This window comes from Rhopalosiphum maidis, chromosome 2 (genome assembly GCF_003676215.2).
Source record: "Rhopalosiphum maidis isolate BTI-1 chromosome 2, ASM367621v3, whole genome shotgun sequence".
NCBI classification, from domain to species: Eukaryota; Metazoa; Arthropoda; class Insecta; order Hemiptera; family Aphididae; genus Rhopalosiphum; species Rhopalosiphum maidis.
The window spans coordinates 40,102,836-40,130,737 of record NC_040878.1 but is presented as its reverse complement, the minus strand read 5'-3'; the positions used below and the strand labels follow the sequence as shown (position 1 = coordinate 40,130,737).

At 30.2% G+C, this 27,902-nt stretch overlaps 2 protein-coding genes across 2 annotated transcripts; one reads left to right on the top strand and one right to left on the bottom strand.

Moving 5' to 3' along the window:
• Window positions 1-23,434, top strand: LOC113553455 (dorsal-ventral patterning protein Sog). The gene is made up of 15 exons (XM_026956788.1): window positions 1-666; window positions 10,642-10,745; window positions 13,383-13,515; window positions 16,734-16,781; window positions 18,124-18,347; window positions 18,409-18,563; window positions 19,036-19,243; window positions 19,328-19,554; window positions 20,430-20,524; window positions 20,606-20,892; window positions 21,008-21,253; window positions 21,327-21,609; window positions 22,278-22,411; window positions 22,480-22,800; window positions 23,093-23,434. Exons 1-15 carry the CDS (start codon window positions 525-527, stop codon window positions 23,201-23,203), a joined length of 2,718 nt encoding a protein of 905 aa, XP_026812589.1. The 5' UTR covers window positions 1-524; the 3' UTR covers window positions 23,204-23,434.
• On the bottom strand, window positions 22,907-27,902 carry LOC113553456 (sister chromatid cohesion protein DCC1). The gene is made up of 9 exons (XM_026956789.1): window positions 27,571-27,902; window positions 27,337-27,507; window positions 26,663-26,822; window positions 26,377-26,602; window positions 26,095-26,292; window positions 24,317-24,442; window positions 24,077-24,254; window positions 23,907-24,019; window positions 22,907-23,223 (listed from the first exon to the last, which is right to left on the bottom strand). The coding sequence occupies exons 1-8, from the start codon at window positions 27,588-27,590 to the stop codon at window positions 23,911-23,913; spliced, it is 1,188 nt and encodes a 395-aa protein (XP_026812590.1). The 5' UTR covers window positions 27,591-27,902; the 3' UTR covers window positions 22,907-23,223; window positions 23,907-23,910.

The following is a 27,902-nucleotide window of genomic DNA, read 5'->3' as shown; positions in this document are numbered from 1 at the left end:
GACGACCGTCGACACTCGGCAGTGTGCTATCCGTACGCGTTAGCTTCGCACGTGTTTCGAAGCGTTGCGTCTTCCGTCGCCGCGGTCCGAATAATTTCCGTGCGTGTTTATAACATTAATATTATTTTTGTTGTTTATCTATTATTGTTATTGACGTCCATTGTATATCGACACTATACGACACCTGCCCGGAGACATTATCGTACATTTTTCAAACACCCGTACCTTTCTGCCCCTATCGTACATACCGTAAATTATTTACCGGCGATTACGTGTGCGAAATAATAACAATAACATTATGTTTTTGTCCGCCCACGACGACGGGACGTGCGCCCGCCACCGTGCGGCCGGTAGCACGTAGTGCCGTTGAACGGGAATACCTAATAAAATAATAATAAATTATTAGAAAAAAAAAAATTATAGCAGTTTCGTCGCATCCGACACGACTGCTGTCTCGTACACCACACCAGCAGTGACACGCTCGTCCGCAGCTTTGAGCTTTCGCGAGTCACGGTCACCGCGCGATGGCCGATGTCCGCAAGTGCACCGCCGCCGTGTTGTGCGTTCTAGCGGCGACTCTGGTGACCGCCACGCTTGCAGCCCGCAAACAATCGCCTCTGCTCGAAGACAACGCCTTGCCCAAGAAACCACCGTACAGGGTGACAGGTACCTACCAATAATCGACCTCTCTCACTCTCTTTCCGTCGACCGATTCGCCCACGTGAATAAAATATAATAACATACATGACGACACGATAATGGATGATAATGTCCAAACGTATTTACGCATTATAATGTTATGACGTCGTGCGTTATGTATAATAATATAGTGTGTTGTATTATATTACAGGAAAACGCGCGAATTGTCTTTCCCGCCTTTTATACTTTTATCCGACACGCGCCGCTGCCGGCCGACAAAAGGGCCGGTCGTTGTTTTCGTAAACCGATTTTTGGCATTTTTACAAATATGCGCCTCCCTCGTCGTCCCCGGGGCTATCGCAATTTATTCGTTCCGATTTTATTTTTAGCGTTTATTATCACCGTGTATCTCTAACGTATACACTGTTATAGGTGTATAACGCGTATAAAATTATTAAGTTTATATCCGTACAGTGTACATATTGATATATATATATATATATATATATATATTATACTTACATCATGTGTGTACGATGCTATAAAAACAATACTTGTCCGTTTACCTCTATTTACGTCTTATCTCTATGCACGTCCTCAGCAGCTCGGCCCTCGCAGCATTATACGACGGTGACTATTATAATACGACGGTCGTCGTTATAATATATGATATTTATAGGTGTTTTCGCTCTAAATGCATTTCGTGCCCACACGATGCATTGTGTTCGACGCGATGTTATCCTCGAGCCGCACGTGTGCACACGTCCATAACCCGCGCTCTCCAGAATCTTTACATTATTATATTCTTTACGTACACACACACCACTTAACACTTGTACAATTATACCTGTGAGTACGAGTCGAGTCGATCTGCGTGGTCTTTGATTGAAATCGTGAAAAATACGGATTTCTCAAAACGACTGTAAAATAATTGTATAAATGCGATATCCTTTATTTTCAGCTATTAATTTTCTTATCCGGAGAAAATTATTACACGTTTCACACGAACGATTTGCGTGGCTTTTTACCCACGCGTTTCGGTGGCGGCTAGAAATGTACACCAACGTACCTTTGCCATTTAGTGAAATATTTTATCCAGCCCGCGAAAGAGCGTGCGTTGGTGTATTTTTGGTAAATTAGAACTTCAAACTTCGAACAAAACAAAAATTAAAAATAATCTGGTTAAATATAATATTATTATATAACATTATTAAAGCCGTAAAGATAATATAGGTTATATAGAATAATTGTTTTACATTTTAATGGTTTCTACTTTCTATGCTCGTTTCTATGTATTATAAAATATGAATATTGTTCAAATTTTGAAATAGATTATTACAGATTCATTTTTTTTTTTTTTTTGTAACTTGTAGAATAGGTTCAAAACCAATGTTTATATTGTAAACTTATAAAACGATATCGTGTAAATTTGACAAGCTTAGTATAAAGTGTAAACTACGTATTATGTTATAATATCATCAGACTTAAAACGTGTTATAAAAATGTAAGAAAATTAATATAATTAAATGTATCAAAAAAGAAATGAGTCTGTTTAGAATAAATAAATATTTTGTTAAAATAATAAGATACAGTATCTATATACATACTTCATATATTAAAATGTATTTAATTCCGGAATACAAAATGATTAAAATTTCATATTAAAACTAATCTACTAAAAGTTTGTATGGGAAAAAAACATTATTCTAACTAACAATAACATTTAATTTTGAACATATTCACAAACGTGTTAATTTTACAAACACCTATACGCGTGATTCAAATGACTCAATGCAAAATTGTAGAATAGTTGTTTAAAACTTCGGAATCAATAAAAAATTCCATTCAATTGATATTTTTCAATATTTTTTTTTTTAATAGAATTATAATGCTCGATATTTTGGAAATACGATTATAATGATATAATTTATATGATTAAAAAGAGAATATTATAGCATACTTATTACTTGATTAAATGTGATTAATTAATTACTTAATTAAAGGTGATAATCCATAATAGTGTGAGAAGTGTGACATACAGACATAATATTATATAGTATAAATATTGACTACAGCAGTACTGCAACTTGTAGTTTAATATTATTATGATATGTTATAGACAACAGATTTATGGTGCAATTGCCAATTTGTATGCCAATATGATCAAATATTGTTCACAGTTGTACTAAACCATAATTAACAACTATATTTAAAGTCATAAATGCGAAAATGAATAATAATTTTAACAACTTTTAATCGACATCAATCAAAATATAAAGCTATTGAGCCATTATGTTTAAAAGAACGTGTTATGTAATTTAAAATGTATACAAATAAATATTGCTCTTATTTTAACACCAAAATAATTTCAAACTAACTAATAGGTAGATAAATAACATTCCCGTTAATTTAGTTCAAACGTGTAGTAAACACTAAGTCACTAAACAGTTAAGTTAGCAACTCTCCTTCAGTAATATCCATCCAAAAATAATAAATCGCTCTGGCTTACACATTCACATATTAATATTTATACATATTTATACTAGTATTTGCCATACATACTTTTACATACGTAATATTATATAAGGACACATCACAGTCTCGTAAAACTGCCAAGTAATCACACAATAATACATGTCCATCGTGCATTGGGCGTCTAGACGCGGCCAACGACTTCGATACGCACTTTGCACCTACAACATATATTTTACAGAGTGTCCCACAGTATGTTCCGAACAGTTTGGCGTACATTCCAAATAAATATTTGACTGAGTCAACTTTAATTATATACTTGCGTGTAACAACAAAGCAATATAGTTTGAAGAATCAAATTTTTACATTTTATAATAATCAGACCATTGAGAAATGCTTGTGCTCGTATAATTATTAGTACTTCATAACCAACATCAGTCATTAGATATATTTGTAATCCATTCCCTGCAGCGTAAATAGTAATTAGAACCGATGATGTATTTATTTCAGCGAAAAAATTCGTTATTGATCACTCATCACCAATAGATTTTGAGCTACTACTTATAATGATATTTATAGTAATTAGTAATTATATACTATTCATTTAAATAAGCTTATTTACGTCTATATAGATTTTTTTTTTTATCAATAAAAGCTTAGCATTTAAATAACTAATAACAATATATAATGGTTGAAAAACACACGATGTAAAATCATTACATTTATATTCTAGCACTTATAAATATTTTAAGTACCTGTATACTGTTGTTACACCTACTAAGTCACTAAGAGTTTTATGGCTCACAACTTTGCTCGATGATCTAGATTCAATAATGACTACGATACCAATACCGATACGATAAACTACTATATATATAACGAGATTAGGGAGGGCTTTTATTTGAAGTCAGCCGGAGATGCTATATAATTACAAAAAAAAATAATATCGTGTTTACATATCGTTGTGTAATTATATTATACATTATCTATCACAACAAGTGCGCTAGAAATACAAAAAAATATAATTGCTTTTACATGTCACAGTATTGTGTAAAACGAAAGCTTTTCCGCAATGGACTCCTCTACCCCTTCCCCATTTCATAGCCGAGGCACTGCATGTATATACACAAAATATTCTACATCACATTATTATTATTATTACGCACAACGCATTGAATCATTGAACGGCGGGTATCTCCCGGATGATGGTCTGCTGTACGGCCGTCGCCTGCTCACTATCGCGAGTATTCGCTTTAGTCAATGGCATCGTTTTTACGTCAATGGTTGTAAACACACGCCGTGTTACCGCGCAATGCCAAAATCTCATGCGCGCGCGTACGTGGGTAACGATACATAATTTTTTAATACTATTGTTATCATTATGATTTAAAGTTCACCGAGTCGTATATAATGTCGTCAAGTTCTCAAATCATTATTATCATAATAATAATAATAATAATAATAATACACTATTCGCCTGTATCTACATGTATAAAATAATATGCACGAGACAAAAATCCGGACATGCATAACCAATTATAGTATATAATAACAACAGTTGTTATTATTATTATGTACGACACGCCGTTTAAATAATATATACGATACCATTATGATATTAGGTGCTGTTTTTTCTCACTCGATTTGAACGAACGTTTTAATACATAATGATATAAATACATATAATATTATTATAATATGAAGTGCGCGCGCACGCGCGCGCGCGCGTGTGTGTGTGTGTGTGTGTGTGTGTGTGTGTGTGTGTGTGTGTGTGTGCATATAACCGGTCATACCAAATAAGAAATGAACGAAGAAGCTGTTGCGTGCATAAAAACGGCGGGTAAACGTCGACGTCGCCGCCACCGCCGTCTTCGTCGTTTTCCAGTCGCCGGCCGGCGCCAATCTGTTTCACGTCATTGCCGGCTGGTGGCTGCACACACACACACACACACACCAAACAATGAGAACGCCAACGATAATAATCATTTGTATAAATACATCCATCGTTGTCGGAACGAAAGAGTAAAAATAAAGACATTAACGTTTAAAAAAAGAAAAAAATCACGAGAATATATTGTTTTTCTGGTTTTCTAAAAATGAAAATCGCGAAAACTATTCCCTACGCTCCAAACGATAGGATGTGAAAATGAAAAGTGTTCAAAAAAGTAGAACGAACAAAATGTATGTCTGTGCATGGTCTTATTTGTAGGGGGGGAGCTGCAGGGGGTTGTATTCCGGGCGGCTAATTATATTTTTATACTTTGTAATTTGTTACGCCATGATTTATAATATTATATAATTATCAACATAAATACCTCAGTCGTAATAAACATCAAAAGCAATATAAACTCCACCTTCAACCAATGACGGTACAATTAACTAAAATTTTCCTAGTAAGAATCTGGAAAGTAATTTAAAATTTTTTAACTATCATTGTTTTATTATATAAAATACCTAGTCACCTAGATACATATAAATTCATTTTATACGAAAAATGGTTTTATAAACTAATACTTTTTTTTTGCCCCAAGGCAACAAATTCCTAAATACAGCACTAGACGCACCTGTACTTTTTGTATGCGAACTGTTAATCGCCGAATCATATTATATTACATTATGGTCATTATGATGATGATGGCATACCTGCCCAAAATTATATTCTTCTCTCTTTTGTGTGCCATTACCTGTTGGTCAGCGGACGAAATCAATTTTCGCATTATTATTGTATACACTATACACTAGTGCTACACAAACAGTCAACCGCCGTGGTTACCCCAACTGGCGTATTTCGCGTAAGCTATTATTAAATATGACACGCTATATACCTGCACAGAGTCGTTGATTATTATTCTAGAGTTCATTTCGGGTATGGTCATTAATTCAAACCGTACACGCGGATAATCGGTAGACCGCAAGACGCACCTATTGTGTACCAGTATACAATGTATACATTTGTATTCTATATACACGGATGGTGTATTGTTGACAGTAATAGACTATATTATAGAGTAACATCGAGGCTCGTGTATATTGCTTGCTGATGGCAAGACTGTGTGTCTGTGTTTAAATCAACCAACCTAAACAATACAGCATATTCAGATCGATTTTGGAAACCCGTTTAGATAAAATAATATCGACAATTTGATCGTTAAAATCTAACTTGTGAGCACAAAAACTATAAATTAATATTAATATTAAAATTGTCAAACCGTCGTAGGATAAGTAGGGTAACCAGTGCCAAACTTAAGGGTCTCAGGGCCTCAAGACAGCTACTATAGAAGTAAATAGTGGATCTTTAAGAGCTAAATTGTGAATATACTTTATGACGATGGACTAAGATATAAATTAGTAGAATATCATATTCCGCGCATGCTCATAACTATCATAATATTATGTTACATTTCAAAACAAAATCCAACGCTCAATCACTAATGCCCCTTTTTGTATAGCTGTATTTCCAATTTCGTTCTTCACTCAGATCTAAAAATTCAAACTATTCACGAAAAAGCTAAAACTTTTTATAAACGATTTTTTAACAGACTTCCTTCCCATCCCAACCCCTAGGGATTAGCTGATATCTGATTTAGCTACTCGCAAAATCCCTAGAAATTTCTCACGACGTCTGAAAATAAATTGGTGTGTAGAGACCTTTTTAATAATAAATGATAATGACCAAAAAAAACTACAGAAGGAGAAAAAAATAAAAAATATAAATATTATATTATATAGATAGATATCTATGTATGAACAAAAGATCATATTATGTAGACGTGTATATATTTTATGTCTTAGTCTGTGCTGCAGCATACATAAACGTTAATAGGTACATTTTCCCGTTGACACAGCGTCAAGATACTTCAAGGAAAACATATTGTCCATATTGATACAATTTGAAACAACTGCTAATAGTTGAAAAGTGATTACACACAAGTTTCTGACATAAGTAATTTTATAAGTATTTGATAAGGGTTTTATACGTGGTCTTTATAGTTAATAGTTTATACTATACGGTCTATACGTATATAGTGATTAGTGGTACACCTGCAGAACATATTATAGTAGGACATGGTATACATTAAATTCATAGTAAAAAAAAATTTCAAATACATTAATTATTTCTATAATAGAGCATAAAAAATACGTTTTGCTGGTCGCTTCATAAGCTTTTGAATTTTTATTTTTTGTGGGGGCAGGGGAATCATGCGAATATTAAAACTAGGCTTACATGTTCACAAAAATCAGGAAATAGCGTGCTTTATACTTGGAGAAAAAAATAGAATATAGTCGGTGACTTCCTCTGCCGTGAAGCTTATATAGTTAGACCAGGTTAGCTTAGAACCTCACCGGATTTTGTCATTACATTTTTCAGTGAACAACTTAATATGTCTTTCCAGACGTGTTCGACTGCGTGTTATGAGCCAGTAAAGTTCTAAAACTTGTGGTCCTCTGTGTACTGCTTGCTCGACCGTGTAATTGCTGTCTATATTATTGTATCCACTGTATTCCTGTATAATAATGTATGGTATATTGTTGGTACATGTATACTCATACTCGTATCAATCGGCTTACCGTACGATGTTTTCTATTGATCATCACGAAGACTTTTCATTGTAATATATCTATATAATGTAATAATTAATTGAAAAATAGCAATTGGTGTTTTTAGCATTATTATTATTCATAATTGTGAATACAAATAGTGATGTAGGTACCAGATACGCCTGTTAAAAGTATATGATGTGATTAAATATGTGGAAAAACAAGATTAAATAAATGGCATATTATGATTGATTTATGACAATCGCAACACGTGAAAATATCATGAAACAATATTAAACACAATATGCTGAACCTAATAAATGTAGAGGGGAGGGGGCTGTTCAGCTATTGCAATTACTAACAACATTCTAAAAATACTAAACAGATAAAAATTAAAATCCTATTTTGCCATTAGATAATACTATAATAGCTAGTATAATAACTATTAAAATTTTTGTAAGTATGAACTTATAAAATATAGAAATAAAATACATGTATAATGTCGGATAAAAATATTTATCTGGTAGATAATTAAACATATGCTGATTATGAGTGGTAACAAATATGGGTCACTTATAACTTATAAGGCATCTAATTGTTTATGATATGTAGTCTGTGAACGCTTGTGGAACAAGAGTCTTATAGTTTATTTTTAAAGCCTATTTTCGTATTAAAAACGCGTTCTGAAACTTTGAAAAATTATTTTGAAATGTTTTATACATTTTTCCATTGAAACAATTTCAATAGTTTCATATAAATGATCAGAACATAGTGTAGCAAATTTTATTCAGAACCGATTATAAAGAAACTTTCCATCAAAATTGTATTTGTTTTGGATAAAGTAAATACAAGCATGTTTCAATTTTTTTTATTTGTATGCGGAAGTGAGCATTAAAATAATCTGAGTAAATGCAAATTTTATAATCAAAATATTGTACTATTGCCTTACAGTATAAATATATTATCTTTTAATTGTTTATTTAAAACAATAAATTTCTATTTCTATATTACCATGTTTTCACCTTATTTTACCATGTGTAAAAAATATAGGTACCTATATAGTATATAAACGTCTAAAATTTTTATATTTATGATTGATGAAGTAATAAACTATAGTGGCAACTTCTATAATAAAATATTTTTTTGATTTTGATCCCACCACCAAAAAAAAAATCGAGCCGATCAATTAAGTTAAATTAATTGAAAAAGGGTTTTTTTATAGTTTTTTAAGACTCTAAGATTTTATAATAATCAAATAAACTAAAATATTTTTAATTATCATACTCGTATAATAGTATTATACCTAAATAATACTATAATATTCAAACTGAATTCGCATTTTTTAATAATATTTCATATTATTAGTTGTTTCTTGTGTTTTATCAATTATATCATTTACATGATAGGTAGTTTTGTATTATAATATAATGCACACTAGTATATACTACACACAGTAAAGCCACTGTTTCAATTAATTTTCAAGGATTGTGGGTGGTTTTTTATTTTTAGAGCTATAATTAGTAGAAAATTAATCAAGACTTGGCACATTACTTTTTAGGTACCTAATAGTAGTGTAATGCTACACAATTGTGGCAGTTGATAGAACCTTATAGTATCTTTAATAAAAATACTAAATCATTTTACCTATAATAATGGTTATAAATTAAAATATGTATTGTTGTGGGCAGTGGGTACGTAGATAACTCTCAATAATTGTTTTTCCTTCCTTCATTAGATTCTTTTCACAATTCGACGCCACTGTGTATGAAATCAATTAAAATAAATAATATTAATATACTTGTATATCTATATCACATAATGCTTCAAATATATATTTAACGTATACACACCAAAGTGATATAATTAAGTATATTATATTCTGTTATGTTCTAACAACAAAAGAATTGAATTTGAATTAACTTAACCAAACGATTCGGTTAAAGTATAATGTAATATTATTATATACCTATTTAGAGTACAAATGTATAAATACTAACATAACAGTGCAATGTAGACCATGGTATGTGTTTTGTTTGATATATATATATATATATGTAATATACATTCATTTTTATTGATTTCTTATATACAACAGTAGCAGAGACCATTAGTATAATATATAATTTATTACTCGTTACGAATGGCATACAATAGATATTTTAAGTTATAATGGTGTAATAAATTATGTTTTAAATTATTATAGGTAGTTGGGTTTAATTATATAATGCACTGTACAAAAGTAGGATTAACTTAATCGAAGAAAAGGATTTTTAGCTAAGGAGAAACCAAATCATCGATTTAAGGTATATATGGGTAAAGCCGTGACGATGAAACCTTTTGCATTTTTTTTTTTTGTCCAGGTTTAAGAGTCGCAGGGTTTAATAAAATATTTACTTTGGAGCATTATTCAACTACGAAAAAATTAGTTACAGTTTAAAAAAAGTCATAGAATTATTTAATCGTGATTTTTAATTAGATTAATTTATAACATAAAAAAATGTTTATAAAACTAAAAATATATTTCATAAGTATAGTATTATGTACAATATTGGTATATTTTAGTTTTTAATTTATAATTTTAGTGATAATCAGCTTATATTTATAATTTACTGTATGAGTTATAATAGGTATACCATGTCAAAAATAAAATTAACACTGGATATCAAAAACTAATAGTGGTCCACTTATTATATTATTATGTATGTATTGGAAAATGTTATATTTTCAACGATACAGACAGATATCGTGCCAAATTTAGTACAATTTAAGTAAATCTCACTGTTTATTAAACCAAAGTGAATACTATGTAGATATACTATAATTACTAATAATTATTATGAACATTCAACTCCATATATTTCGTTCATATTATACACCCACCCGCAACACCAAAATATATTTGCAAATGATACCCTATATTTCTCTATTTAATAGTATTGTTATTATAACAATTTAATTTTGTCAATATTTTTTTTTTTTTGTAATTTTTAGAATGCCAGTTTGGCAAACAGCTCAAAGAAATCGGGTCCATTTGGTTCGCGGACTTGGGACCACCTTTCGGTGTCATGTACTGTATTAAATGCGAATGCGTCCAGGTAAGTGTGCGACACTTGTAGTGTTATAATAATAATAGTAACAATATTTTATACATAATAATATAATGTCACCGGTATAAATCTCGCGTGTATGAAAATAATCACGTTTTCGTATATATACCTACGGATTTTTTTTTTTTGTTACACTGAGGTATTTATTATTATCGTCCTCATTATACATTATGAAAAAAAATTTTTAAAAAAAATACCTTTGTACGGTGTACGTGTCGCGTTTATAATAATGTACCGGTGCGGTGCAGAATACATAATGTACCTACCTATATCGTGTATATTATATCGGTATCTATACGTATATTAATGTATTATTCACACAGAGTGATTATAATATGGTGTGGCAGCGGCGTCATCGTGGCCGAAGCGCATATAGTGTGTGTGCGCGCGCCCATTATTATATTGTGTAAATTATAAATAATTATTATTGTTATTATTATTTGTTATATTGTTTTGGCGAACGAGTGTGGTGACGGAATGAGGTTGTGTGGGCCTAAGGGCGGGCGCACGGCGTATATAATATGTATTTAGGAAAAAGACGGCGGCAACATCAGCAGACACTTTTCGGGATGTCCGACGGACCGCTTGGCGAAGATTATTCTAATTATGCGCGCGCTCGCGTATCGCGTGATCCGGTCGCGTCTGCCGCCGTCGTTCAATTATTGTGTGTCGCGCGCGCGCGTCCAAACAATCGACGAGATCGGATTCACGCATTCCATCGTCGCGCGACGGCTGAGGAGAACAATCGATCGAAGCCGCCGCCGCCGCCGCCGATATAGAAAGCCGATGTTCGTGAATAACGACGACGACGATATATGTGTATAAGAAAAAAAAAAAAAGAAGAAATATACACACACACATTGCACGCGCGCGCGCATTATTACACGCGTCGTCGTGACTGTCATCGCGCGCGCATAAAATATATTTACGGTAAAAAAACGATACGGACAGTGAGAGAGGAGAGAGAAAGACAGAGAACAAAATTCCGTTAAAAAACTGCACACCAGAAGAGCCGCCGAGGTGTGTGGGTACGCGATAATAATACATAACATATTATATACATAGATACAGATCCCGTGTGCTTACTGCAGTACATACATAATATATATATATATACGGGCACGCAAGACTGCTATGGCGGACTTGTAGTATTTGGGCGAACGCTAGAGATGCGTACGGTACTTACGCGCGATGAGGACTCGCTTGCGTTTTATAGTCATCGATTTCAGTTAGTTTCGTCGCATCACGTGTACGGGTCAATACAGGTGGCTACTGCTATTGCTATATAGGTGGGTGCCAGCTATATATTTATACGTGTTTGTGTGTATTCATAATATGTATTCGTATAATATGAATGACCGGCGACCGTTACGATATAATAATTTCGCTAATTTAAAAAAGAAGCTCATGACACGCACACGCGCCGCATACTTTATGTCCAAGTTACATTTGTATACATGACTATAGGTATATAATATTTGTTTATTTATGTGCGGTTAAGACAAATCATCGGATCACGTTCGTTTTAATAGATGTTTACAATTATCTGCAGGCATTATTATATATACCTACCAGCAGATACTCTGCCAGTAATTCGTGTTCCTATAACCACACGATTTTCATATTATATAAGTAGGTTTAGTGGGTATTAGTACTAAGTAATAACCAACAGGTAAACAAGTACACATTAATACATATATTTTCAAATTATTATTATGATAAAATATATGCTATATTATATTAATACAGAAAACATAAAATTATAATAATGTGTTTTAGTTTTAGTTTTTTGTCTCATAGAGTACAAAGTTTGCAATTCATATCCTAATCATGTTCTCAAATTATTAATACAGAACAATAGGAATTTTTCAAGGGGCAAGGAGTCCAAATTTTTTCTAACATATAAAAAGTATTATACAACCAATGGTTTGCGCCTTAAGAATTTTAAATTTTGCCTTCAATAGCAGAGGTCCAGATCCGAAAACCCCCTCTGGGTACATCTCTGATGTTCCAACTATATACATATAAGTACTAATAAAAAAATATTTTTTTTTTTGTTTATCTTGAATAGGTGTATTTAATAAATCTATAATATTATTTTTATAACTCGACGGTAAATATGTATTTTGAATACACATTTATGTCAGTATTGGCAAAATAACAATAATTAGTATAATAGTATTGCGAAATTACCTTCTAACAAGTATGGTATGATTAAAATAATTATTATTATTTCGCCATACTGAATTTCAGCCAAAATAACACATACAATATATATGATAAGATTAAAAAATGAATTTATTTGAAAAAAAATTGCTATGAAGTGTTCGTTTTTGGAAAATTGTATGATTGTTGATGCCTGGTGGTACATAGCATATAAGTACAAAACACGAAAATTATATGATTTAAATTTATGTTATGAATACTATGGCAATATATTTAATATTTATATACCTATTATACCTGTATACGTAGAGATCCAAATTCCGATTAATATCTTACGTATAATATTATACTTATATACATTAATTATTAATACATTATACATTTATAAAAACTACATCCTATAATTATATCAATAAATTATGAAACCCGTAATTATCTATTATTTTACACATTATTCAGGTTCAAAAGAAAAGAAGAATTATTGGCCGGGTGCAATGTCGGAACATAAAAAATGATTGCCCTAAACTCAATTGTGAAGAACCTATATTATTGCCAGGAAAATGTTGCAAATCATGCCCAGGAGAAGATGCCAGTAAGATATTTCGTTTGAACTTAATTTCATAACATACTACATATCATATTAATACGCATTTCGAATACTATGGGCATTTATTGAATATATTAAAAAAAATAATGAAGTACGTTGATAGATCTAATATTAGTGTATTTTATATTATTATATAAATCGTATAGTATAGTATACAGTCGATAGTAAGTTGTTTGTTCTATATCATTTGCGTGTAATTTAAAGTACTTAAGACATATTACGCCTGAAAATTAGTATAAAGTTGATAATAATACAAATCATCATAGAACATACATTATGTGATTAATGTCAATTTGCATGGATTTATTTTATTTAAATCAGATTTTTATGGATTTATTTTTTTGTAATCCAACCAACAATTAATACAAATATCAACACTTAATATTCAAATTATATAGTAATAAAATAATGATCAATATAAATGTATGAATGTGTGTTGCCATACGAATACACGAACTATATAAATGTTTAGAAACCTATATTATTTTTTCTCAGCCACTACATTTAGTTTTTTTTATAATAATTTTAAAATAATACTAATAAGTAATAATAGTTATCTGAAATAATTTGAAATTAAATCGATTTCTTGTAGTTTAAATTGTCGACGAGAACATTCCAAACATATTTTATTCTAAATTCCAGTATAGAATGTTGTTTATTGATAGAAATTTCTATTGTTAAATTATTTTTCAAGGGAGGGATACTTTGGCATGTAAACAGATAATGTGACATTTTTTTTCTATCCATTTCGATTAAACCATTTCTAATGAATGACCTTCGTGAATTAATAAATAAGAACAATATGACAATTATGTTTATAAATGTATAAGAAAAAATGCAATAATTTTAAAAACGTGTTCTGCATAATACCTATTACCAGTATTACCTATATTTTCTAGTTTACTAATGCTGTGCCGCTATGGACATTAGGTCATGGCTCAAAACGCCATATTGGTAAAATTATAAGAGCGAATTTCAATTGGTATTTTATAAAGACCTGGAAGTATTATATGTATAATACTGGTATTCGTAAAAATATATAAAGTATAATGTGTGTATTGGACATTGGTTAAAGTCTTATTATTGGAACTTCATCATATATAGCCTTACAATGTGATTGAGAAATATTTTCTATAACTTATTATGAAATAGGTATAAAAAATGCATTTTTATGCTTTTGTTACATTATTTAGTTTTTAATCCCGAAGTTGCCTAGTTTGTGTTATACAATACTCATTATTGTCACTTTTGCAGTAGTAATAATATATATATACGAATATATACATAGATAAATAATTAAACTATTTTAGTATGTCATTCGTATATTTTCAGTATGCTTAAATATATATTATTACATTGATAGACTTATATAGTGCAGAGTTTATAATAAATACCTATAGTCCACAAAATTATTAAAATATTAATAGTGTTAGGTTTTAGGAACCATGACAATAAACCAAATAATTGCAATGAATTAAGGTTTTGGTTTTTAAAATCAATAAATAATATTTTATGAATTTAAAGTTAATTTATAATACATATGCATTGTAGTTTGATCTGAAAAACTCAAATATTGGATTTAATTATAGTTAATTTCGTTTCCACTGACTTAAAAGTGAGAAAACAAAGACAATTTTGAACAAATTATTTGTTTAATTTATGGCATTAATCACATATCTACGAAATTCAAACTAATATGATATAGGTTGAATTAGGTTTAATATTTAAATTAACTTTACAATAGTCTTATATTTATTTAACCTTTTAAAAGTTCTAAATATATTTAGATAAATGGAGATTACGTAAAACGTATTCAAAACTTAAATAAACGACAATAATTTATCAACCCTTATAAAATATAAGTGAGTTAACTTAATTATTGTACATATTTTAAATCTTTACTCTATATAGTATTCATGTATAGACAGTATGAAGAATTTTAAACGTGAAGTCATAATATCATTATATATAATTATATTTATATAAGACACATTACCAAAAAGTACCTTTGTACTTAAAAATGAGGTACTATTTATTTTTTATACTTTATTATTTTTACTAGCTTACTACATAGTTTAAATTATTTATCACTTTAAGTATACTCAAATAACAATACCATTAACAAAATTTATATAATCTATTTAGGTATTAAGTAGGTATTTATTAGGTTTAAATAATAACCTATTTGATCAATTGCGTATTTGCATATTTACCTACTGAACATTATTTTAACGTAAGGTATTTGTTAGGTATAAAATAGTAGGTATAAACTATATATAAATGTACAAATTATATTTTTATGGTAGCTGAAACTAATAAATAATTAAATTTCGTTTGTAATATGTACTCTATACGTTTAAGGGCATAACACAAATTAATAATAATCTTCAATACTTCAATAGTATAGCTATCTATCGCTTACGTACGTAAACACCACAATTTGGCTTTTCAAATACATTAAATTGAAATGTATGACGATTAACGAATATTTATATTATCAAAATTATTGAGATTTTATTATTAAACAATAGGCTACCAATTTAATAATTTTGTAATCAAATTAATTTTACCATAAAATTGATAGCATACCTATGTAAACATTGCTCATATGATAAACAAAAGAATTTACAAATTCATTCGAATGATAGAATGGTTACAAACTGTAATAATTAGAATTGTTTACTTTTGGTCGACGGTATTTAGCCTTTGATGTTCTAAATTTTGTTTTACAATAAAATAATATAACATTATTGATTTTTTTGAGACTCGATTAATATATATATATATATATATATTATGTCCGAATGTCGTCAGTTTCCCTTATACACAATATTCTCGATACGCTATACTACCGCTATATACCTACTCTCTATGACGTTCCAAATGACGACGAAAATAGTCTGGCGTGCGCAAATACTTTGGCAATATAGACGGACAGACGGGCCGCCACCAAGGTTTAATGTGGATTATATATACATGAATATAAAACTCTTATATATAATATGATATGTACAAATATAATAGGTATATATTTACTATACTTGCTTGTATATATTATATTAAATGTATGTCGATATCATTGTAATACAACTTGGCCATAGATGTATTATGATTGTCCTTAAATCTTCTTCTGTTATTTTTGTCTTGCACCATTTATAAATATATATAAAACAATGTATTTATTGTATTTTTGTTGGTTTCAGAGGACTTTGTTCAAGATCCACCAGACGAAGAAGAGAAAAGCATGAAACGTAAGTATGATTTCATGACTTAGATATCCACGCACAATATTAGTCAAATGTAGACACCTGCAATAAAATGCCATTTATAGGTATTATATAATAATTTCACTGCGCCGCTGAGTATATACACCTACCTTCGATAAAAACCAGTTGTTTGATTCAAAATTGCGAGCAAATTAAATTAATAAATATTATTTAAAAATAAGGCTTCCCTTAGTTAAAATGAAAATTACGTTTACCAATAAGTGATTAATATATATAATTATTAGTATAGGACCTATTTAAAAATTTGGATGGTGGTACATCATCAACAAAAATGTTGTAATAGACATTAGTAGAAAAGTTAATTCTATTATATAATATGTTATGTCTTATGTGTATATACATATTCTAAAGCCCACTTTTAAAATTTTACAATATCCTGTATAGGTAATATATTAAGCTGGTAATAATAGCTAATTATTGAATTAATAAATTAATGTATAGATTTATGAAAATTTATACTATAAAGTAGGGTTAAATCAGTAATGTTTCGTATGGAGTTTTTATAGCAAAATTTAAAAGGTGGTTTTGAAAACAGTTTGTATTTGTAAATTTGCTCATGGTTTAAACGTGTCGGCGCGACCACAGAATGTGATAATTTGTATGGAGTGTACAGCGTAGTAACTACGTCAACTGTCTGCTAATATGCTTCCAAGATAATTAATAGATAAAATATTTGAACGAATCATCCAAAGAATATTTAAAAACTACAAACGTATTCAACTATTTAATCCTAGATAGTACCTCATATAACAATTTAACTTAAGGTACGCCATATGCGATATAAATATACAGTTTATACATAATATAATAAATAAGATAAACAAATATACTATAGGTATACTATGTACATACAACTATACAAGGCATATGAATTATGAATATAATGAACGAATGGACGAATTATATAGATTATTATGATGAAATAATAAAATTTAAACTACCTATATAACTTATATAGGACTTATATATACACTTATATGTATATTTGTATATAATATCAAAATATGGAACTATAAAATAGTAATAAAATATTAAAATATAAACGTTTAAATAAAACTATAATACGTATGTATTGTTTAGTGTATTTTCATTTGGTTCATCATCCAACTATAGAGTATAGACATACCTAAAGTCGAATACACTAAAATAATCACTAAATCAATAATTTTATACTCGGGGTGTGCTTAAATAATTATTAATAAATGTTGTTCATAATAAAATATATATGCGGAAAAATAATGACCCCCCCTGCGAAAAAAATGTCTAGGCACACCCCTGTTTATACTTATATTAATATATTACACAGATTTTGCCGCGGTATTGACTGGTCAATCAACAAAATCAAATAATGACCTCAAGAAAATGGATTTTCCACCGACTTCGATGCAAGAAATGGGATTAGACTATGTGGCAACTGGGCGTTTTACGTTCTACAGAAAACATTTATATTTTTCATTTTATACCAACAAACCTGACAGGCCTAGAATGGTGCAGTTTATCGACACCAATGGCAACATAATTGAAGAAATCGTAAGTCCTAAATTCTGATGTGATCAGGTTGTGGAGAATAAATCTAATCGTATTGATTTAGGCGTTGCTATCAGGCACCTCCTACCAAAACCTGACAAACAAAATTTGCGGAGTCTGGCGACGAGTATCCAAAGACTACAAGCGATTATTACGAGAGGAAAAGATATCCGTATCACTAGTCTGGGACACGGCCATTATCGGTGGCTCTCTTTACAGGTAAGATAATTACGACACAATCATATAATAATGTTATACACGTACTGTGTGATTACAACCATATAGCCAATGAAAAAATTAAATTTATTCCGCGGCTACATACTCAAGAACAATACATTTTTAGGGATCTATTTTGTATTGTTGCGGGAAGTTAAAATTATATTTTTTTTTTTTGGTGAGGGGGACAGGGTCATAAATAAAAAAAATGAAATTGTATGTGTTATGTCGTTAATAAACAAAACATTTTTAATTTATCATTGTTACGTTATCATAAAAGTGTAATTCGACATCGATTTTTATAAAAATTATAAATCATATATATATATATATATATTATATGTATCATTTTTTTAAAAGCAATTAAAAATTGGGGGTTGAACAGCTCCTTCCCACCAATGTATTTGAGCCTTAAATATCATAGCATATTACATATATTTTGTTCTACGTATTATTATTAATAAAGTTAACGTAGGTTTAGAGCATTGGACACGGAGGCATTCAGCTCGCTCCTCACGGGCGACGCCCGAGACTCCGGCGGTACGAGCATTGTGTCCATATCGACCATATCACCGTCCATACACGTACAAATCATGTTCAGTGGCCCGTTCGCCAGTCAAGACGGCGGATTGTTCCTAGTCAAATTGAAATACGCCGGAAACGAACGCGCCATCATAGAAGAAGTACGTGCAATTATTAAATATTCGACCGAAAGACCTGGTAGACATCTGATATCATAATCTTCTGGTTTTAACCAATGATTGCAGACCATAAGAGTAGACAAGCTTACGAACGGTACGATCGTCATCGAATTACGATCACCCGTCACGTTTTCCGACCTCAACGCGTTGTCCAAACGAGACATGGTCGTCACTCTGGAAGCCAAACAGTCGGGTTTCAAGTTGCAGGGACTCGTGGTACCCCGGGTGTTCTGCGACCTCTATCAGACGCTAGTCGTATCCAATGGCCATCAAATTGACTCCAAAAAAGACAGGTGTGTATAATTATAGTGTTAATACAGACATTACAGTGTCATATACTCATATAGTGATACGTGTGTTATAACCGATGATTGCCACGCGCCGGCGTTTGTGAATATTGCGCGATATTCATAAAATGCACTCGTGCATTGCACGAAATTTAATTCGCGCGACCGTGTGTACTAACAATAAAAAAACCAAACACACAATCATTTTAAAAATACTCTTGGCATTGCATTGTGATCAATTTGGCAAAACACGGAAAAGACACACTTCCTCTGAAAGGGAAACTATATAATTTAATATATATATATATATATATAATACGGCTCGTAGTCTTCAACAAAACCACTATATAATATACCAATACATTTTGCACGAAATGAAAGTTGTAAACTGTATAATGGGTTAACCGTACGTGTGAATGACCTCGTGTCACTTAAATTATTCACGCGGATGACTGAAAATAGTGCAGTTGGTCGCTAATGGTAGTTCTATCTTATAATCGTACTGTTTGCCAGTCGTTCACCCGAGTAAGTGCCTACGCGTATATCACGCACATTTTCCAAGAGAAAAAATGAAAATATTAGTAAATATTTACAATATTTTAGTCGTAAAATTTCGCTTAAATATAAATTATCATATATATATATATTTACGCACATATAATTATATATGTATGTTAGCGTGTCATTAACAACAAAGTGCATTTACCATATGATTCAAATTGTCTACATTGTTACTCTGTTTTCTACAACGACCGGCAGCGGCGGCTGAAATATGTTCTGCGATTACGCTCGGAAATAAATTATTCGCTTAGCTGTTATAACTATCTGGCGTGGTTCCGATTGTTTTGAATAATGCTCTTGTTTTTAATGCGTTTTGGCAGGACCTGTGGCGTGGCTTGGGCGTTTATTAATAAGGACGGAGCGTTGGAGTATCGTGTTAAATTTGACAATAACGCAGTCACTGAGTTGGCTATTGGTAAGGTTACAAAAATAGATGCACTCGATTTAACGCAATCCCATTAAACACGATCGTTTAATTTTCCCCTACGTTGTGCAGTTTCTAGCGAATCCCGTGTGTCGGCTCTCGATATATCCGAGACCATTGTCCAAAACTGGAGCAACGGGACAGTGTCTACCGTGGGCCCAGTACACCTGGAGCAATTGTACGCCGAGGAGTTGAGCTTGTTCAGTGCGTCGTCCGGCTTTAAGAATCGATTTCTGTGGAGACCCGTGGCTGATGCTAGAGACACGTCAGGTGCGATGCTTCTGTCCAGTCCCGACGAACGGTCAATGGTTGGCATCTTGTGGATAACCGTAGACCCCGACTGTACGCTACAATACGAAGTGAGCTTATGATATTACATTTTATTACATAATGCCGTTAATATTGCATACAAGCTCATCTGTACGACTGTGCAGCACTGCAGCCAGCTATATAATCACGATAAAAAATCGACAGGTCGTCCTCTCCGGTTCCAACGTCAAAAATCGAATCTTTGAACTATACATCGAAGACTCGCCGCTTTTACTTCCCGGGGCACCGGTGTTCAGAAGACTTCTCGAGGAGTTTGAGGGGCCGACGCTCGAAGGGTACACTATCGGCTTAGGCCAAGAAGAATTATTACGACTCAATGTTAACATCGTACACGTGGACCTGTGGGATCCGAAACTGGGACAATCCATACTAAAAACCGAATGGAAACATGTTAGTTATTTTGTTGAGTAAATGAAATCTGCTCTTTTTACTTATTACTTTACCTAAATATTATTATTATCAGGTTAATGTTCCTGCAGTTTGTTATACTCGAGACGCGGGCGATAACGATTCAAACAATATACTCATGAACGACGACGAGTCAGACCATCCACACACGTCACACTTAAGTTGTTTACATGGTCAAAAATACTATCAACATGGCGCTCAATGGACATCCACAGTAGACGAATGTTTCATGTGTAATTGCCATTATGGTAGGGCAATATGTGATCTTATAATTTGTCCAGTAGTTCAATGTCCAATGCCTTCGGCCAAACCAGGAATGTGTTGTCCAACGTGTGAAGGTAAATATTAAGTACTTGAATCTCAAATTGAGATGAAGTTAGCGCAAGTATTTTTAAGGGGTTTGATATAGATACTGTTGTGCTAAATCTTATTCGTTTTCAATTTAGAGTTTCGTCACAGCCACATACGTTGTCTCCGCTTTACATATATACGTAAAGTATAGAAATTTTCGTTTAGCAGAATCAAACCAATTTTATATTGTTAGCTTATTACTTATTTTGGGTACCTATCGTTTCCCTCCCTGCCTCGCGATTCAAACAGGTAAAAACAAAAGGTACCTATCAAATGTTACTTATTAGACTGCCTATTGTTAGAGTGAATTATTTATCTATACATTTACAGTTTAAAAGTAAGCACATTACATGTGATTGTTCGTTGGTTTTATGCGATATTTTTATTTTTAAACGAGTTATGACTATGAGCATTTTTAAATTATAATATTTTACATACACTATCAAATAACATAAAATTATAAAATTGGTTCTGCTTAACGCAATTTTACTTCGATGTATGTTCGTAAGACAAAGACAACAAATTTCGGTAAAATATTCTAAAGAATTTTTCGACACAACACAATAATGATTTAGGTTTTGATGTGTACAAAAATGCGTGCGCTATAAAAATTTACTGTTAATTATATGATTGCTTATACTTATTTTTTCATTAGATAATGTATATGAAAATCAAAACATTTCGACAAACTCTTGTTTGCTAGCTGGACAGCAATTTCAAGCTGGCAGTAGTTGGCATCCATATTTACCTCCAAACGGGTTTGACACTTGTACACTATGTCATTGTAATGTAAGTAATTCAAAAATGTTAAAAAAAAAATTAATTTTAACAATTTTATCCATTTAAATGTATTTTAGAACACATCATTAAAAATAAAGTGCCAACGGATGGACTGTCCACCATTGGAATGTGATCAAAGAGTGGCTATCAGGCCAACTAAACGTTCCTGTTGTAAGGTTTGTCCGTCCACTTTGCAAACTACTTCTAAACCAACAGGTCCACTTGTTCAACTAGCTCAGGGTGACCAACAAGTTAATGTAGAAAGTGGTTCAGATATAGAAATATTAACCAATGGTGGTTGCAGTTATCCTGTAGGAGGACCATATGAGAACGGTCAAGAATGGCATCCCAAGATATACTCTCATGGTGAAGTCAAGTGCATCAATTGTAAATGCAAAGTATGTACTAAAAATCGTAGTAGTTAATGAAAGAATTAAATTTTAAATTAAAAAAAAGTATATATTTATAATAAAATCTCAAAATATTATTGTTTAGACTCACATATTTCAGATAACTTATAACTATATGTATATAAATTATAAATATTATTTTAATATATCAAATTATTATTAACACATTAATTAACATTATTTTATTCCATAACTGTAACATCAACTGTAAACTGTTCTTGTATTTTAGTTTTGAATAAAAATATGTGTTACTGCAGTATTAAATGATAATTTATTTCAGGATGGAAAAGTGAGATGTGATCGTAAAAAATGTCCAAAATGGTCTTCGTGCTCAGATCCTTGTTGCAAATCTGTTTGTCGAAGACACAAACGTCAACTATTTAAATTTTAAATATAAACCATACATTGTTCCTGAATAAACAAAAAAAAAAAATTTAAGTGTAATGATGAATAGGTACAGAATAATATTACAAACTTTTATATACAATAATGATGAGACTCATCAGCAGTCTTATACTTATGATAATATATTATTGTTTACCGAAATCCATAGACTGATATACATAATATATATTATTTTTCTTTTAATGAGTAGCTGATATTATGTAATTGTCAGTATTAATTTAAGAAGATTGAATGTAATTGTAAACATTTAAAAAAAATATTAATTAACTGTAATATTGTAAATATGTAATTTTTTTTTAATTTTAAATTATAAAATTGTTGGCTGTCGTGATAAGTAATTTTTGTTCTCTTATTGAATTTTAGTAAGTCAAAAACATTAATATTTTATTAAAAACTTGTTTTTAAATGTGTACATTTTTTTTTTATACATATATAGATATATCTTAAAATTAATATTTATTTACATATGTTGTTTTACTTTAGACAGAATTTTTTTTAAGTTAAATTTAATGCATGTATATTATAAACAGTGTTATTGCTATATCAATCTGAAGTTTTTAAATGAATTAAGACATCAAAAAATTCATATGAACATTATGTTACCATGGCAACAATAAATATATTTTAAAAAAGATTATTTTTCTATTATACAATATGAATAATATATTAATTGCTTTAATTTATTTTACCTGATTACTTTGAACTATGTCTTGAACAATAAAATCGCACACCGTCCACATTAGTAGCTCTAGTATACTTGGCCAACAAGTTGTTTACATTTAATTTATCAGTAGACAATTTTCTATAAAAACAATATTTTTTAATATAATTGAAACAACCTAGTTATTTTTAAATATACTCAAGAAATGGTTGAATTTCGTTAAATGTCCATTTACTTCTGACTTGAAATAAGTATTGAAATCTATCGATTATATCATCTGGTAAGTCTTGTTCATTAAAATAACAAATTGTCTGTGGATGACTGGTTTGATCAACAAGAACTGTACCATCCAATTGCTTCAAATTAGTAGTCATTCCTAGAGAAACACACAATTTTACATGGTACGACAATATACAGTATTATAAATTATAAATTAACCTTCTGGAACACTTCCTTGCCAGGCTGTCTTAAAATCAGTTAAATTAAATTTGTCACATGGACGTAAAAGTCCAACAGCCATAAATCTACACACTTTGTCTTCAATTAATGATCTATGTGTTAGACCTACAAAAATACAAAACATAAATTATATTCCTAATACAAGTACATTAAATTGGAATACAATTTTATGAATACCAGCAAAAATAAACTATTGATTTGCACATAATATAAAATATAAAATAAGTCGAATACCACAAAGAATTAAAATGGATAATTAATAATTAATTTATAATTACCCCATTGCATTGTATTAAAAGTAATATTTTCTAAATGTGCATTTAGTAGTACATTTATTGAAATACATCAAATATAATTATTTAAATATGTTTAAAGTAATGCTATATATATATATGTGAAAATAATAATAACCAAAACCTTTTAATAGAATGAAAAATGTTTTTAATTAATTTACTATGAAATATGACTTGATAGACACCTCTCTTAATGGACAAAATTACCAATTTCCAACAAAAAGATATGTATTCAAACAGTGGCGTAGCCAAGAGGCGGGGCTAAAGGGGCTATAGCCCCCGCCCTAAATGGCCGTTTTTTTTATATTATTTTGAAATATTTAAATTTAAATATGAAAAATATCTTACAAATTGTAATTATTTAAAATTGTTAATATTTTAGCGGCAAATCAACGTTAATATATTATCAGTATTTTTGTTTTGTTGTTGTTTTTGATTTTCAATAACTCAAATTAAAAGTATTTAGCCCCCTCTATAAAAAATTTTGGCTACGTCTCTGTATTCCAATGTATTTTGAAATGTCTATAATGGACTCTTAGTATTACGGATACGGACACTAATATTTTACTTTGGTGATTTTATAATGGACAAAATTCCTAGTTCAAATTTAAATGTAATATCATATGCAGTGACACACATTAGAGGGTACTAGGGTAGCAGCTGCTAACCCTGAATTTGTTGGCTTGAAAGTGTAATGGTACTTTTGTGCAGAAATGGTACTCAAATTGACAGAAACTGTAATTAATAATTTTTTCAATAATAGCAGCATATTAGAAAAAGCATTATTGTACTATTTTCCATTAATTTTTAATTTTTGAAAGCGATTTGTTGGGTGGTTAGTATATTTTTCATTGAATGTTTGACCAATATTTATATTTAACTACAAACCAGCGTCAATAAGGAACGCAATTAGGTACAAATGAAAACACAGCTTACGACCGATTACGATAACATTAATTGCGAGTACCTATTGAATTTACAAAGTTGAGATACAATTTAACAGAAATAAATTGTAATATGTATAAAAAATAACCATAAACAATTCTTATGTTTTTATTCAGTTCCTATCAGTTTGCAATCAGAGTTGTACATATTTTACTTAACAATGGCACCTCTCGTACCGTATAAATCTTTCAATTTAAAACAAAAGGTGGACATAATTCATTGTAAAGACTAGCAGTTTGTCTATTTGTAAACTTGCTGATAAATTTTAAATTTGGCATCAGTAAAATGCAAGTGATCGAAATTTTGAAGAATAAATGTATATAAATGATAGATTATAATAATATGTACAATATGAATACAATATACATACAATATTTTCAATTTTCATTTAACCAATATGTTTATAGATTATTTTTACTTTTAAAACATTGAAACCTGTTTGCAACAGACACCTATCTATAAAAGACAATTATTGTGGTCCCGTGACTGTCCGTTATATACAAGTTTCACTGAACTTACTTAAATTTGATGAGACACACCAAGTACTATATTGATCAATTATGTGTTTCAATATTACGGGAGGCAATAATTCACTGAGAATATTAAGAGTTTCATCCATAGGTATTGTATTATAAGGCCATGACTGTTCATCAACCAAATTTAATAAAAATGATAAAGCTCTACATTCATATTCAAAATCTAGTATTCTCCAATTACCTAGAATAAATAATGATTGAAATGAATTATTCTTAGTTTATTATAGATTTTTTTTGTCACTTGAATTATTTAAGTTTGTATTACCATCAATTTCGAATGCACCCATTTCTTTGAGAGCTTCTTTTAGTTGATCATCGCTAGCTTGTATTTTGGCTGATAAATGCTCAAACGTATACATTTCATTGGATGCCAATACTTCTTTTTCGAGTTCTGATCCTTTGTAGCTACACTTTTCTAGTATATTTCTCAACTTTTTAAGACGTGGTTTACAAGGTTTCACTTCAAAGTATGTGTGGAAAATACCAACTACCTACAGTAATTAGTTTATAAATATTCATTACTACATTACCAGCTTTACAAAATTAATTACTTTTCTGCTAGTAAGTTCTGTGGTATTGGTATCTTCATCCGGAAATGTTAATTCAGGAAGTAATAAAATTGAATTTGATGTTTCAGCTTCTTTAACATCATAGGTTTTAGTCTTAGTACATAATACAGCAGATTCTTTATGATCTCCTTTGAATACCACACTATAATAATAAAAAATAATTAAGACAACAAAGGGGAGGTATCTATATAAGAATGTCAAATAAAGCTATTAAATAATTAATAACAAATTAACAAATTAATTTAAAAATGGGCATTAAACTTCAATATAATACATTATAACATAACATATTGTAAATAAAAGAATAATATAGATTACTTTATGCCAATAAGTTGTAATACTAATCAAGAATTAAACTAAATTATTATTTGAAAAAAATGTTTGTAAAATAAAAATGGGGAATTATGAATGTTTATAAAATGATGATGTTAAAATGGTTTGAGATCCACAGATACTCACTTTCTTATTGGTAATTTATTTACCAGTAAAAATACAAGTATCTGTTGATCTAAAACCGTTTTAAAACTGTTAAAGTACTATACGCAATAATAGAAAATAAATAAAAATTATTATGATAATTATATTAAATATTATTATTATTAATAAATTATATTGTATTCAAATTTTAAAAATAATATTGACTTATTAAATCATACGTTTGGCCACATTTAAGATCTGACAAAATGTTTTCATCTAGCTGCAACAGTTTGTAGTTTTCAAACTTCTCTCCAAAATAAATAGGTTGTACATTTGGTTTAAGATCGTTTTCCAAAAGTTTTGCGTGCTCAATGACTTTTTTTACGTCTTCAGCAGTCCTCACATAGTTACTGAGAAACATAATACATCATTTATAAATTAGTTGGTATATTACCTTTAGTATTAGTACTTACTTTATTTCGTTTTGAGACATTTTTAAAAATTGATTTAATTAAATTTTGATAAAAATATAATATACACTTTATGTCTGTAATACGGATGTAAAAATAATTATACTAATAATTGTAAAAAACTAAGAGTTGGACTAGACAAAATACACATCATTACAAGTTGACAGAATACACAAATTAAGATACAGGTAATTAAAATATATTATATTATTTTGATTTGTGACAGAATAATTTAATTATATTCCTAAGTTATAATGTAGAATGTACTGAATGTGGATCATTGATACATGAATACATGATACATTCGTTTAAAATGATGTTAAATATTATAACTA